Raw genomic sequence first — 14901 nt, 5'->3', positions numbered from 1 at the left:
CTGATAATTACACAACAAACAACTCAGTTTAAACTCTGTACTAAGGATTATATAACAATGTATCCTGCTTGAGGACAATTTCTCCTTCCTGAAAACCTTCTGGCTAATCCTGTTATCTAAAATATAAATTATGGGAGTGGGTCTAGTAAGATGTTTACAACCTCCAGACACTCTTTGGATTTATTGTAGTAACTAATTAAAAAGTATGTAACTCCCTTGCTAACACTAGCAAGGGGGCATTCTTTCTACCCCCTTCTGATGTCTATGTCAGAAGCTTTCTCTATCTTTTATACTTTGATAAAACTTTATTATACAAAAGCTCTGAGCAATCAAGCCTCGTCTCTAGCCCTGGATTGAATTCTTCTCCTCTGGAGAAGAATCCCAGCCTCTGAATCCAGCCTGGTTCAGCAACAACCTTTCAATAATACCTTTAGTATGCATTGTTATTATTGTTTAGTCACTAAGGTGTGTCTGATTCCTTTGTGACCTCATGGACTGTGGCCTGCCAGACTCCTCTGTCATAGGATTTCCCAGGTAAGGAGACTGGAATGGGTTCCCATTTCCTTCTCCAGGGGGATCTTCCTAACCCAGGGATAGAACCCATTTCTCCTGCATTGGGAGGCAAATCCTTTACCACTGAGTCACCCATGAAGCCCAATGAGATACTGGTATACATCTGTAAGAATGGCCACAATCCAAAATACTGACTGAGTAGCAGTGAGGCTGTGGAGCAACTCTCATTTATTGCTGATGGCAATCAAAACTCAAAAATGGTACTCAGAAGACAGTTCTATACTATACTATTTAAAACTACTATTAAAAAAATATACTATTTAAAAATACTATTACCATATAATCCAACAATTGCACTCCAAGGAAATAAAAACTTATGTCCACACAAAAACCTGCACATGCATGTTTAATGCAGTTTCATTCATAATTGTCAAAACCTGGGAACAACCAAGTTGTCCTTCGGTAGGCGAATGTATAAACAGACTGTGGTGCATACAGATAATAGATAAAGGCTAAGAATAAATGAACTATCAAGCGATGAAAAGATATGAAGGAATCTTACGTGCATATGATTATGTGGAAAAAAGCCAATTTTAAAAGGCTACATACTGTTTGATTCCAACTATATGACATTCTGGAAAAGTCAAAACTATGGAGACAAGAAAAAGATCAATCTTCAGGGGTTTGGAGAAAGTAGAGGCGAACAGGTAGAGTATAGAGGATTTTTAGGGCAGTGAAAATACTCTGTATATTAATGGTAGATATATGGCATTACACATGTATTCAAACTTTAAGAATGTACCACACTAAGAGTAAGCCCTAATATAAATGATGGACTTTAGGCAACAACAATGTGTCAATGGAGGTATCAACTGCAACAAATAACTCTGGTAGGGAATACTGATAATGGATAAACTGTGTATGACAGAGAAGGAGATATATGGGAAATCTCTACCTTCTATTCACTTTTGCTATAAATCTTAAAATTGCTCTTAAAGCCATAAAAGTAGTTGCAAAACATAAATAATTTCTTTAAAAAAAACTGGCAAGAGAACTTTTACAGCCTAATCATTATACTTTTTTAAAAAATGTATTTTTTTATTTTTTTGGCTGCACTGTTTCTTCATTGCTGCATGAAACCTTTCTCTATTTGTACTAAGAGGGGGCTGTTTTCTACTTGTCATGTGTGGGCTTCTCATTGTGGTGGCAGAACAAGGGCTCTAGGGAACATGGGCTTCAGCAATTGCAGCCCACAGCCTTAGGTGCCCTGCAATATGTGAAATCTTCCCAGATCAGGGAGCAAACCCATGTCCCCTGCAACAGTAGGAGGATTTGTAACCACTGAACCCCCAGGGGAAGATCATTATACTTTTACAGACTTGTTTACTGCCATATTTAACCCCTTAACATCCAGTCACACTTGGGATGATTCCATTACAAAAGACTTTAATATTTTCATGTCTTAGTTCAGATACTGTCTTTACCTGAAATGCCTAGAACCTCATTCTAACTCTCATAAAATCCTAATGCAACCTTGAAAATTCACTTCAAATAACTATGTGGTGGCATTTATGAATAGCTTCTTGCATCTTTTCCTGACAAATTAAATATTAGCTTCCTCCAAACTATTTTTGTAATATTCTATACATATAGATATTGGTTGTTTACTTGTTCATATTTCTAACTCATTAATTTCTTCAATGTTTCAATCCTAAAAAGCAGACCCTAGTTCAATTCCTGATATAGAACAGACACTCAAAATATGTTGGTTGTATACATATATATATCTCAAAGGAATATGAATAACACAGATGTACGACAAAGAAAAGATACAGCTAGGTACTTATAAAAAGTAGTAGAACACTAAATTTAATAAAATATTATCTTTGAAGATATAGAAACTACTGCTTTTCAATAATTATTACAAAGATTATATATATAATTCATTTGACAAATTCCAGTAGTAATCTCTAGCAATAATTTTCTGGCAATGGTGTAAGTAGGGCACTTAAATTTTTTCAATACTTCTTTACTGGGAATGTTATTTGTATTCTTACAAAAATTAGATGACTTCTTCAGTTAAATAAGTTGATACTACTGCTCACACCTATATCACAGGTTTCCAACAAGTAAATGACAAAAAGGTCACATACCAAATGAAACTGATCCATCTTTGGGATTCCATCCTCATTAGTTTCAAATTCCTGATTCTGAACAGAAAGCTGTTAAAGAAATGAGAACGAATAAATTCCCAACATACTAAAATACTGATCCTACAGCAAAGGCAACTCTGAAACTGTTCAGGTTCTAGAGAGAAGAGAAGAACTCAAAGAAAGCGTATTAGTTCTTGCAAGACAAGATAACTTTCATGATAACAACTACCAAACAGTCCCTGGGGTTCCTAACATATCAATGCACACACTCTAAGCACACTTAATACTTCATTTTACAAGCAAATACATTAAAATGCAGTGGCTTATAAGGTGCTGATTTCACCAATACTCGTACGTTAAACACAAAGAAAATTTATCATGCAAGTTTCCTTATTCCCTAATACCTAACTTGTGTTTAAGATATTCTTGTTAAAATTTTATGAATTATTAAATATGAAGAATTTCTTACATGTACAAAGATACTCTAAATCCCATGTATCCATCACCTAGCCCTGACAACCGTCAACCAATGACCACTCCTGCCCTATGTATAAATCCATGCATATTATTTTTGAGGCAAATTCTACACATCTCATAATTTTATCTATAAATATTTTAGTATATACTTCTAAAAGATCAAGTCTTATTTTGACATAATCACAAAATCACACTTCTTGTTCTGTCGCTAAGTTGTGTCTGACTCTTTGCGAACCCAGGAATTGTAGCATGCCAAGTTTCCCTGTCCTCTACTATCTCCCAGAGTTTGTTCAAACTCCTGTCTATTGAATCAGTGATGCTATCCAATCATCTCATCCTGTTGCCTGCTTCTCCTCCTGTCCTTAGTCTTTTGGAGCACCAGGGTCATTTCCAATGAATCAGCTCTTCGCATCAGATGGACAAAGTATTGGCGCTTCAGCATCAATTCTTCCAATTATATTAAGGGTTGATTTCCTTGAGGATTGACTGATTTGATTTCCTTTCAGTCCAAGGGATTCTCTAGAATCTTCTCCAGCACCACAATTCAAAAGCATCAATTCTGTGGTGCTCGGCCTCCTTTATGGTCAAACTCTCACATCCATACATGACTACTGGAAAAACCATAGCTTTGATTATACAGTCCCTTATTGGCAAAGTGATGTCTCTGCTTTTTTACTTGCTGTCTATATTTTTCATAGCTTTTCTTCCAAGGAACAAGCATCTTTTAATTTCGTGGCTGCAGTCACCATCCACAGTGATTTTGGCACCCAAGAAAATAAAATGTCAGTGTTTCCACTCTTCTCTACCCATTTGCCATGAAGAGATATTTCTAAAAGATAAAGTCTTATTTTGACAGAATCACAATACCACATTAAAATTTAATATAAATTATCAAGTTTTAAAATTTTTAATCATCTCATACTTTACTTTTATATCATTTATTTAAACTCAGATCCAAATATATTCCATACAATTAGAAAATGAGCAAGGCCACTTCAAATCTCTTCCTGTTCTTTACCACTACGTACAACTATAAAGGTTGGAAATAACATAAAATATAATCAAAGGAGAGCTCCACAGGTCAAAAGAGGAAGGTAAACTGATGAAAAGTCCCAGAACTGGACTAACTACAAGGTGACAAGGTAGTGACAAGGTGTCTTATGACTTTCTTCCACTAAAAGGAGATAAAGTCTTATTTTGACACAATCACAGTATCACAATAAAAATTAGTAATTCTCTTTAATATAAAATACCCAGTTTTAAAAACAAGATGACTCAAACAGGGTAAACTCAAAGAAAACTAACCATATTTCTAAAAACTGAAAGTAAATTAATGAAATTAAAATTAATTAACATTTATGAAAACTGAAAGCAAAGAAAAAATCTTAAGTGAAAATAAGCATAAGAAACATTACCTACACAGTAACAGAAATTTGAATAAAAAAGAATTTCTCATGCAAAACCATGGAAACAATAAGTGGCACATTTTCAACTGATAAAAAGAAAGAATTTTCAACCACAAATTCTATATTCAGTGAAACTCTCAGGAAAGAAGGTGAAATTAAGAAGTTTTCAGATGACGAAAAACTAAAGAAATTTGTCATGAGACAAATGAGACTTAAAGAATGGCTAAAGAAATACTTCAAACAGAAAGGAAATAATTTTTCTAAAAAAGGAGTATTGAAGCATTAGAAAAGAGGAAATGACAATGTAAAGAACAGACACATGAATAAATACCTAAGACTTTCCTTCCTATCATGAGTTTTCCTAAATCACATATGATGACTGAAACAGAAGTTATAACACTATTCTGATGTGCAACACAATGATACTTAAAAGTGGGTAGGGTAAAGGAATGTAAATAAAAGGCTTCAGCACTTTGGTCAAACTGTTAAAACATTCATACCAGCAGAATAAACTGTGAGTAAAGCTATCATCAAAAAGACAAGAAAGAACAAGCATTGGAGAGGATGTGGAAAAAAAGGAACCTTGGAACCTTTGTACACTATTGATGAGACTGTAAATTAGTGCAGCTGCTGTGTAAAACCGTACAGAGGATCCTCAATTAGGAACAGAACTTTTATATGACCCAGCTATTCTACTTCTGAGCATTTATCCAAATAACACAAAACCACTCATTACCAACCATGGGAATTTGGGACAAATCACCTCATTTTTCTTTGCCTCAGGTTCCTCACTTGTAAGGCTATTTTAAGACTTAAAGTGGTTAAATACTTTAAAAATAACTGATGCATGCCACACACTCCATAAGTGTTATCTACTTTTGTTTTGTTTAATTTCAGGTAACTTAGAACATATAGTTAGCAATGTATATACTGTCTCTATGAGGGTCCCTGGTCTTATTATCAAGAACTATAATTAAATGTTGACAATAGTTGAATCTGGCTGAAGATAGGGAGTTTCCTTATTTCTTCCATTGCTTTAAATATGTAAAACTTTCCACAACAACAGTTAAGGCAGTAACTGTGCTTGTTCTGACTGACTTGCTTTTACCTGAGGGATAATGATTTGTATAATAGATTTGGTTTCTCATAATGGTTGGAAGAAAGGTAAGAGCTATCCTAGTGACTCATTCATCAGGGATGGGAAACAGGCTTGTTTTTAAATACCAACTCTGATCAGTCAGTGCTACTTCTTAATGGACGCCGTTTGAGGTCATATAAGAGATCAGTGAACATGATATCATCATGTTGCAGTGTCTACTATGAGCATAGAAGGAATGGCAACATATACATTGTATATTATCAGCTTTAAATAGGTTTTTGTGGTGTGCATTTATGTCCGCATCCTGCTTTTCTTTCTTCTTATCCTCAATATATACTGTCCTGTTCTGCTTTCAATACCCCCATGAACTGCCTTATAGCCTTTCTGGAACAAGACAAGGTATTTTGTAAATGAAGGTAAAGTTAGCCAGAAGGCAGGCATATATATATATATATATACATATATATATATATATATATATATATATACAATGCTGAAACTCTGGCAAAAGACTAGATTACTGTTTTAAAAATTAGTTGATATATTTTTAATCGGAGGAACACTGTTTTACAATGCTGTGTTGGTTTCTGCTGTATAACAAGGCAAATCATTCAAGATTTACTCTCTTAAATGTGAGAATCACAACAAACAGGTGACACAAGAGTTATAAAAATAAAAAATCCCATCCAAGGGAGGTCTGTAAGTGAAAACTTCAGCAGGTTGTGAGCTAAATCCTTAGAAATGCTAATGTTTAATAGATAAGCAGTGCTGAAGAGGATTAAAAGAAATGCCCAAATATAAGGCAAAAAAAGAATTTAGTAGGTGATGTGTCATAGAAAATAATTACTGTAGATATTTTTCAGATAGATCAGACTTACCCATAATTTGAGGCTGAAGGAAAGACCTTCAAATTAGAGAAATAGACTAAAGATACAGTGAAGACAGAAGAATGGTAAAAGTGAGGTACAAGAACAGGATAGAGAATGGGTTGTGGGCACATACAGAAGGCTTGCAATGAAGAAGGAGCACTTTAATTCTCTGAGACAGGAGTGGGAGACAGAAAACTGGGTAAAGAGACAACCAGTTTGTAGACAGAAGCACTGAAATTCGATGGAAAGCACATTACCGTGATCTGGTGTTTTTTTTTTTTTTTTTAAGTCAAGTCTACTTAAATGAATGGGGATGAAATTTAGGCAGGGGCCTGAGGATAGCACTAAAATGTTTACGTATAATCACTGAGAGAAATATGAGAGTGAACTGGCTGTGGGCAGGTGAAAGGACTAAAAGAAAGCTGAGGACCTAACAGACTGATGGGGTGTCATTCTGCAAAACCATTCACTTCCCAAGGTATTCAAGGGCTCCCATTACACACTAGTATCTGCTCTTAAATCTGAATAAAACACAATCAACAAACCTAAGACGACTCAGAAAAGTGGAAGTGAGAAGGTAAAATGGAAAGAAGAAGGTGAAGTGACGAGGAACCTTGGGACTTAAGAAATGACACAACGGTGAATTCCCCGGGTTTTATTTTTGACTCTCCTATATCTCAAATTGGATGCTAGAGAAGTCTGCAACCCAGAAATGGCAGGATCCACAGACCAAAAAAGTCCCAAGAAAAGCCTACTACACCTAGTCAAAGGACTGGGAATAGGGTCTTATAGAACAGAAAATGCTTTTAGTTCAGTTGTTCAGTCGTGTCTGACTCTTTGAGACCCCATGAACCACAGCACACCAAGCCTATCTATCACCAACTCCCAGAGTTTACCCAAATTCATGTCCATTGAGTAGGTGATGCCATCCAACCATCTCATCCCTCTGTCATCCCCTTCTCCGCCTGCCCTCAATCTTTCCCAGCATCAGGGTCTTTTCAAATAAGTCAGTTCTTCGCATAAGGTGGCCAAAGTATTGGAGTTTCAGCTTCAACATCAGTCCTTCCAATGAACACCCAGGACTGATCTCCTTTAGGATGGACTGGTTGAATCTCCTTGCAGTTCAGGGACTCTCAAGAGTTTTCTCCAACACCACAGTTCAAAAGCATCAATTCCTCGGTGCTCAGCTTTCTTCACAGTCCAACTCTCACATCCATACATGACTACTGGAAAAACCACAGACTTTGACTAGAGGGACCTTTGTTGACAAAGTAATATGCTGTCTAGGTTGGTCATAACTTTCCTTCCAAGGAGTAAGTGTTTTTTAATTTCATGGCTGTAATCACCATCTGCAGTGATTTTGGAGCCCAAGAAAATAAAGTCAACCACTGTTCCTCATCTATTTGCCATGAAGTGATGGGACCGGATGCCATGATCTTAGTTTTCTGAATGTTGAGCTTTAAGCCAACCTCTTCACTCTCCTCTTTCACTTTCATCAAGAGACTCTTTAGTGCTTCTTTGCTCTCTGCCGTAAGGGTGATATCATCTGCATATCTGAGGTTATTGATATTTCTCCCAGCAATCTTGATTCCAGCTTGTGCTTCTTCCAGCCCAGCGTTTCTCATGATGTACTCTGCATAAGTTAAATAAACAGGGTGACAATACACACCCTTGATGTATTCCTTTTCCTATCTAGAACCAGTCTGTTGTTCCACATCCAGTTCTAACTGTTGCTTCCTGACCTGTATACAGTTTATCAAAAGGCAGGTCAGGTGGTCTGGTATTCCCATCTCTTTCAGAATTTTCCACAGTTTATTGTGATCCACACAGTCAAAGGCTTTGGCGTAGTCAATAAAGCAGAAATAGATGTTTTTCTGGAACTCTCTTGCTTTGTCGATGATCCAGCGGATGTTGGCAATTTGATCTCTGGTTCCTCTGCCTTTTCTAAAACCAGCTTGAACATCAGGAAGTTCACGGTTCATGTATTGCTGAAGCTTGGCTTGGAGAATTTTGAGCAGTACTTTGGTAGCGTGTGACATGAGTGCAATTGTGTGGTAGTTTGAGCATTCTTTGGCATTGCCTTTTTTTGGGACTGGACTGAAAACTGACCTGTTCCAGTCCTGTGGCCACTGCTGAGTTTTCCAAATTTGCTGGCACATTGAATGCAGCACTTTCACAGCATCAGCTTTTAGGATTTGAAATAGCTCAACTGGAATTCCATCGCCTCCACTGGCTTTGTTCATAGTGATGCTCCCTAAGGCCCACTTGACTTCACATTCCAGGATGTGTGGCTCCAGGTGAGTGATCACACCATTGTGATTATCTGGGTCATGAAGATTTTTTTTGTATAGTTCTTCTGTGTATTCTTGCCACCTCTTAATTCCTTCTGCTTCTGTTAGGTCCATACCATTTCTGTCGTTTATTGAGCCCATCTTTGCATGAAATGTTCCCTTAGTATCTCTAATTTTCTTGAAGAGATCTCTAGTCTTCCCCCTTCTATTGTTTTCCTCTATTTCTTTGCACTGATCGCTGAGGAAGGCTTTCTTATCTCTCCTTGCTCTTCTTTGGAATTCTGCATTCAAATGGGAATATCTTTCCTTTGCTCTTTGCTTCTCTTCTTTTCACAGCTATTTGTAAGGCCTTCTCAGACAGCCATTTTGCTTTTTTTGCATTTCTTTTTCTTGGGGATGGTCTTGATCCCTGTCTCCTGTAGAATGTCACAAATCTCCGTCCATAGTTCATGAGGCACTTTGTGTATCAGATCTAGTCCCTTAAATCTATTTCTCACTTCCACTGTACAATCATAAGGGATTTGATTTAGGTCATAGCTGAATGGTCTAGTGGTTTTCCCTACTTTCTTCAATTTAAGTCTGAATTTGGCAATGAGGAGTTCATGATCTGTTCCACAGTCTGCTCCCGGTCTTGTTTTTGCTGACTCTATAGAGCTTCTCCATCTTTGGCTGCAAAGAATATAGTAATAGCCTCTATTCCAGCCAAATACCAACGGAAAAACTGTGTCAGCAAGGCTGAGTGGGGAGTTGGACTTCCATCCTAACCATCAATGAAGAGGCAAAACAGAGTTGTATATGATAGCACTAGCTGCAATCTACCCAAACTGTACTGCCAATGGGACCCAGCAAAGAGCTATCTTCTACTCTACCCTCAGCAGCAACAAAGCAGGATAAGTAGTGTAGGCACTATTAGCCAGCACTCTATCTTCCCTCTCTGTTCCCCAAGAGTCAGCAGGACCACGCCAGTGGAAATGAAACTTATATCCTCACAAGGCAGCAACAAGGCAGTAATAGTTTAACACTTTGCTCCCCCTCTCCTCAGTATCAACAGGAGTCAACAGGAGAGATGATTTCCTCTCCTACCCACCAGGAGCAAGAAGAGGCAAAGCAGTGCAAATCAGCATTTCACTTTTGCTGAGGTGTTGTCAGCTGAGCTCAGAGGAGAGCTGCAGATCAATCTCATCTGAAACTGTACACTACACCTAAACAGGGTAACTGTCTGCAAAAAAAAAAAAAGTTTAAATAGGATGCACACTCTCAGAACATAATACCAGAAATGTTCAGGCTACAGTTAAAAATCACATGTCAAACTAAATACCAACAAAATCTTAAATGAGAAAAAGATAATCAAGACATCAAGATGACACAGATATAGGGATTATCTGACAAAGATTTTAAAGTAACGATCATAACAATGCTTAGAGACCAATTAGAAACCTGCATGAAAGAAACAAAAAAAAAGGAAGCCTGAGCAAAGAAGACAGAAGCTATAGAGAAAATCAAATAGAAATTTTAGAACCGAAAAACAACAACAGAACAACAGAAAGAAAAAACTCACTGGACTGGCTCAATAGCAGAATAAATATGACAATGGAAAGCACCGATGAAATTGAAGACAGAAATACACAAAATACCCAATTTGAACAAGAGAAAGAAAATGAACAAAGACTCATGACCTGTGGGACAATAACAAAAGATTCAAAATGTGTATCATCAATCTCAGAAAAAGAGTGTAGGACTAACAAACTATAGGAGTAATAGCTGAACCAAATTTCACATATTTGCTGAAAAACAAAGTGAAGCTAAACAAACCCCAAACAAAGTTAAACCCAAAGAAATCCATGCTAAGACACATCATAATCAAACTTCAGAAAAATACTGACAGAGAAAAGTCTTAAAACCAGATGGAGAAAAAAATTACCTACAGAGGAATGATTCAAATAACAGTGGATTTTTCATGAGAAACCAAGAAGGTCCAAAGAAAGCTGAACAGCATTTTTTAAGCAATGAAAGAAAAGAACTATAAACTCGGAATTCTCTATCAGCAAAAAATATTCTTCAGAAATGAAGGTGCAGTTAAGATGCTCTCAGATGAAGGAAAACTAAAGACTTTTTCATCAGAAGACTTACCTTTTCTTAAAATAGAAAGGAAATGATAAAAGAAGAAACACTGGAACATCAGGAACAAGAACAAAGAAAAAAGTAAAAACATGGGTAGATGTTATAAATGATCCTTCACATCACACTTTGAGACGTGAACTCCAAGTTCTCTGCATTTGAATCCAATAAGAAATCAATGATAAGTCTGAGATTCTTGGTTGGATCTCAGAGCAAGTCCAGGAACATACGAAATTCCTGCACAGAGGGCATTAGAGATGTTAGTAGTTCCATCAGCTTGGAACCCTTAATTCTCCTACACCCAACTCCATAATAATGAGATCTATTCCACTCAGTCTACTTAATTATGATGTTAGAATCACTTCCAGATTTTAGGGGGCTGCCATCCATTTTCCTTCTCTGAGATTTCTCTTAATTGGAGTATTTTTTGAGAGGCACTCATCATTGATCACATTAGCTGAGTCTAACAGGAAAAACACATGGAATATTACTTTTCCCTTGTCTCTAATCTGGGGATTAAATATCAAAATGAAGCATAATGTGTCAAAGGTATACCTGAACTTTAAACGTAAGTGTTACTCACATCTATCCAAGAAGGAGGATGTGTCATTAAAGAACTCAAGGTTGGAGATGCCTTAATAGGGCATTGTAAAATGTAAGGGTCTTCATAGTAGTCAATGCAATGGCACTTAGTGGCTTATCTCTGAAGCCTGAGCCCCTTCTGCAACTGTTCATCAATTGGCTTCAGTGAAGGCTGTACCTCCAAGGCTGTATATGTGATGTGAATGCAGCAGGTGGTCTTGCACGGAGCCTCAAGACACAGAAATTCTGCAATAGGGCATTACTTAAGAAGTGGTATCCTTCTCTGACTCTCACATGCCTAACGTCTACACTTGGGATAATGATATGCTCCCTTCACACAACTGTTTAGGAGAAAGCAATGAGATAAAGTTCAAAAAGTACTTAGTAAGTACTTTAGTTCCAGACATGCACTGTGTGCTCCCAACAAGGGAAGATGTTATCACCATGTTATAAACAGACATAATAATGGCCTTAGTTACTGAAAGTTGCTCAGTCGTGTCTAACTCTTTGCCACCCCATGGACTATCCAGGCCAGAATACTGGAGTGGGTAGCCTTTCCCTTCTCCAGGGGATCTTCCCAACTCAGGGATCGAACCCAGGTCTTCCGCATTGCAGGTGGATTCTTTCACCAGTTGAGCCACAAGGGAAGCCCAATATTGTCCTTAAATGAATAAATATAATGTTTGGTCATACTTTGAAGAAAAATCAAATACATGTATCTTTTATAAAGTTCTCAAGAAATAAAACCTTAAAGGGAAAGGATTTTTCTAAAAGCATATAAAACAGATTACAAAACATCTAAAAATGAAGACTGTGTAAAGAGGCTAAGCAGAAGAATAGGAGTCAAAGGGACTACAGGGTAGTCCAAAGATGAAGTCCAAAGATGAAGAATAAAGGAAGAGAAGCTAGGAGGTTGCCGATTGATTTGGCAGGAAGGGAAGATAGTTAACAAACACACAGTAGATATAAGAGTAGTTATAGTAAAATGAGAAGATAGAAAGTCTTGTCCAGATAAAATGTACTGGATTGGATTCTACTACTTTCGTAAAAGAAAAATTATAGGAAATCACAAAATCCTGGTTTTGGAAAGTAACTAAAATTTCATGAAGGCATGGGTCTCAAATTGTTAAGAAGGTCCAAAAAATGACAGGGAAGCCTGGCGCGCTGCAGTCCATGGGGTCGCAAAGAATCAGACATGACTGAGAGACTGAACAACAACAAAGCTGTTCAATGGGTGATCAACGTGGCCACTAACATCTTCTAGGAGTATCTTTGGAGTTGGAATAAAAAAGAGAATCTTCAAATAAGTTTGCAAAGAAAGGTGCAAGTGGCCACGGTGGAGAGTTCATCTACTGATCTTGTTTCACCCAGGAAACAAGAAATATTTTATTAAAAAAAAAAAGAAGAAAAAACCAATACTTTAGCACATAATTATGGCTAAAATTTAAATGTCCAATTTGCTACCCACAAAGGCATGCTTTTGTTCAGTTACTATTCCAGTGAGAGCACTACCCCAGAACACTTCTAGGCACAGGACACAGTAGCAAACAAGACAGACAAGCTGCCTAAAAGGAGATTACATTCTATGGATAGAAGCAGATGATAAAAAGACAAAGACATAAATAGTATGTTAGGAGAAAACTAAAGCAAGGGGAAAAGAGTTGCATTTTAAAGAAGACCAAACTGAAAAAGCGATACTTGAATAAAAGAAAAAACCATTCACTCTTCATTTTAAAATTATTCTGCTTCCTCGCAGTAGCACCCACAAATTTTTTTTTTAGTATCACATCAGAACTGCTCTAATTTTTCTAGAAATGCCTTTAAGAATTTCATTATAACCTGGAAATATAAAAAAGAACCTTAATACAAGCAACTTTAAGAATGTACCAGTTGAAAGACGACTTACTGCTGGAGGTGGGAGGGTCGCCAACACTCAAACACTAAAATTTTCTGTAGTTAAAGGCAGTTTTCAGAATGTTTCTGTCATTTAATATGGGTCTCACAACAAAAATGATCCTAAAGCAAAATATCTTTTATGATACATCCCAAAATATTTAGTCAGTATTCCAGTGTTTTAACATTAAATAAGCTGTTAACTTTTACTTTTGCTTATTCCAAAACTTTTAAAAGTCATAATGTAACAGTAATCTATTCATGACTCTGGAAATGAGATCCTTTGCTAATGATTCCAGCTTAACTTTGAAGCACAGCCCTTGGGTCCTGACTTTTTTGCCCTTTTATATATTTTACACTGTGGTTTCTATTGTAATTTACTTAGTTCATTGAGGAGGAAGATCAAAGTATCTGTAAACTTTGGTAGTAACCTACTTTCCTACCAATAAAATAGTTGTTTTTAAAAAGAACTTGAACAACTAAAAAACAGTTTTTTAGTTTTTTACGGTATCACAATAGCTCCAAAAAATTAAATACTGAAGTATAAAATCTAACACATATACAGGATCTCTAAGTTCAAAAATAACAAAATGCTGATAGAATAAATTAAAAAAGGCCTAAATAAATGGATTTGAGAATTAAAGGACTTAATAAAGATGTCAATTATTCAAAATGCTAATTCTCCCTAAATTGATCTACAGATTTAATGCAGTTCCAAGCAAAGTCACAGAGGTTTTCTGCATGTATAGACAAGCTGTTTCTAAACTGCATATGAAAAGGCAAAGATACATGAATTGCTAAAACATTAAAATGTTAACAATGATGCAGAGCATCTGAAACTCTCAGACAGCGCTGGTTCTGATAATGCAAAATGGTGTATCCATTCTGAAAAAGTCTGGCAGCACCTTACAAAGTTATACATACAGTTACAATCTACCCAACAGTCTCCCTCTTGAGAATTTATTCCAGAGACGTAAAAACAGGATCACACAAAAACCTATACCTAAATGTTCATCAAAATTTTATTTGGAATATCCCCAAACTGGAAACAATCCAAATGTCCTGCAACAGGTGAACAGATAAACAAAGCTGGTACAGTCACGTAATAAGAGTAGTACTCAGCCACAAACACGGAGTCAACTCTCAATATACTGCAAGGCTTGAATGAATCTCAAAGTCATTATGCTGAGTGAAGAAGCTAGTCTCAAACGGTTACGTACTGTAAGTTAACATCTATATGACCTTCTTAACAAGACAAAACTGTAGTGATAGAGAAAAGATCAGCAGTTGCTAAGGGTTAAGGGTTAGGGGGCGAGAATAGGGACAACACGTAAGATTTCTTTTTTTTTCCCTAAGTTATGGAACTGTTGTGTATCCTAATTGTAGTGATGAGTATACTAATCTACAGCAAGTTAAAATTCACAGGACTGAACACTAAAATCCACTCAACTGTACAAGATAGTTTAAAAATAAAATTTTTTAAAGACCTCAGTTAACATT

The 14901-nt window shown here is 36.6% G+C and overlaps 1 protein-coding gene across 4 annotated transcripts in view; it reads right to left on the bottom strand.

The window, feature by feature from the left end:
• Positions 1-14901, bottom strand: part of STK31 (serine/threonine kinase 31) — a 101349-nt gene that overhangs the window by 38436 nt on the left and 48012 nt on the right. For all 4 annotated transcript variants that reach the window (XR_011487683.1, XM_070467505.1, XM_070467495.1 and 1 more), the window contains one exon: positions 2667-2735. Coding sequence is in view for 3 of the 4 variants with exons in the window: in XM_070467505.1 (XP_070323606.1) it covers positions 2667-2735 (69 nt within the window). In the remaining variant the exon portion in view is untranslated. The remainder of the gene's footprint in view (positions 1-2666; positions 2736-14901) is intronic.

Source organism: Odocoileus virginianus, chromosome 1, assembly GCF_023699985.2.
Source record: "Odocoileus virginianus isolate 20LAN1187 ecotype Illinois chromosome 1, Ovbor_1.2, whole genome shotgun sequence".
Lineage (NCBI taxonomy): Eukaryota > Metazoa > Chordata > Mammalia > Artiodactyla > Cervidae > Odocoileus > Odocoileus virginianus.
The sequence above is the reverse complement of the archived record's forward strand: the minus strand, read 5'-3'. Positions and strand labels throughout refer to the sequence as shown.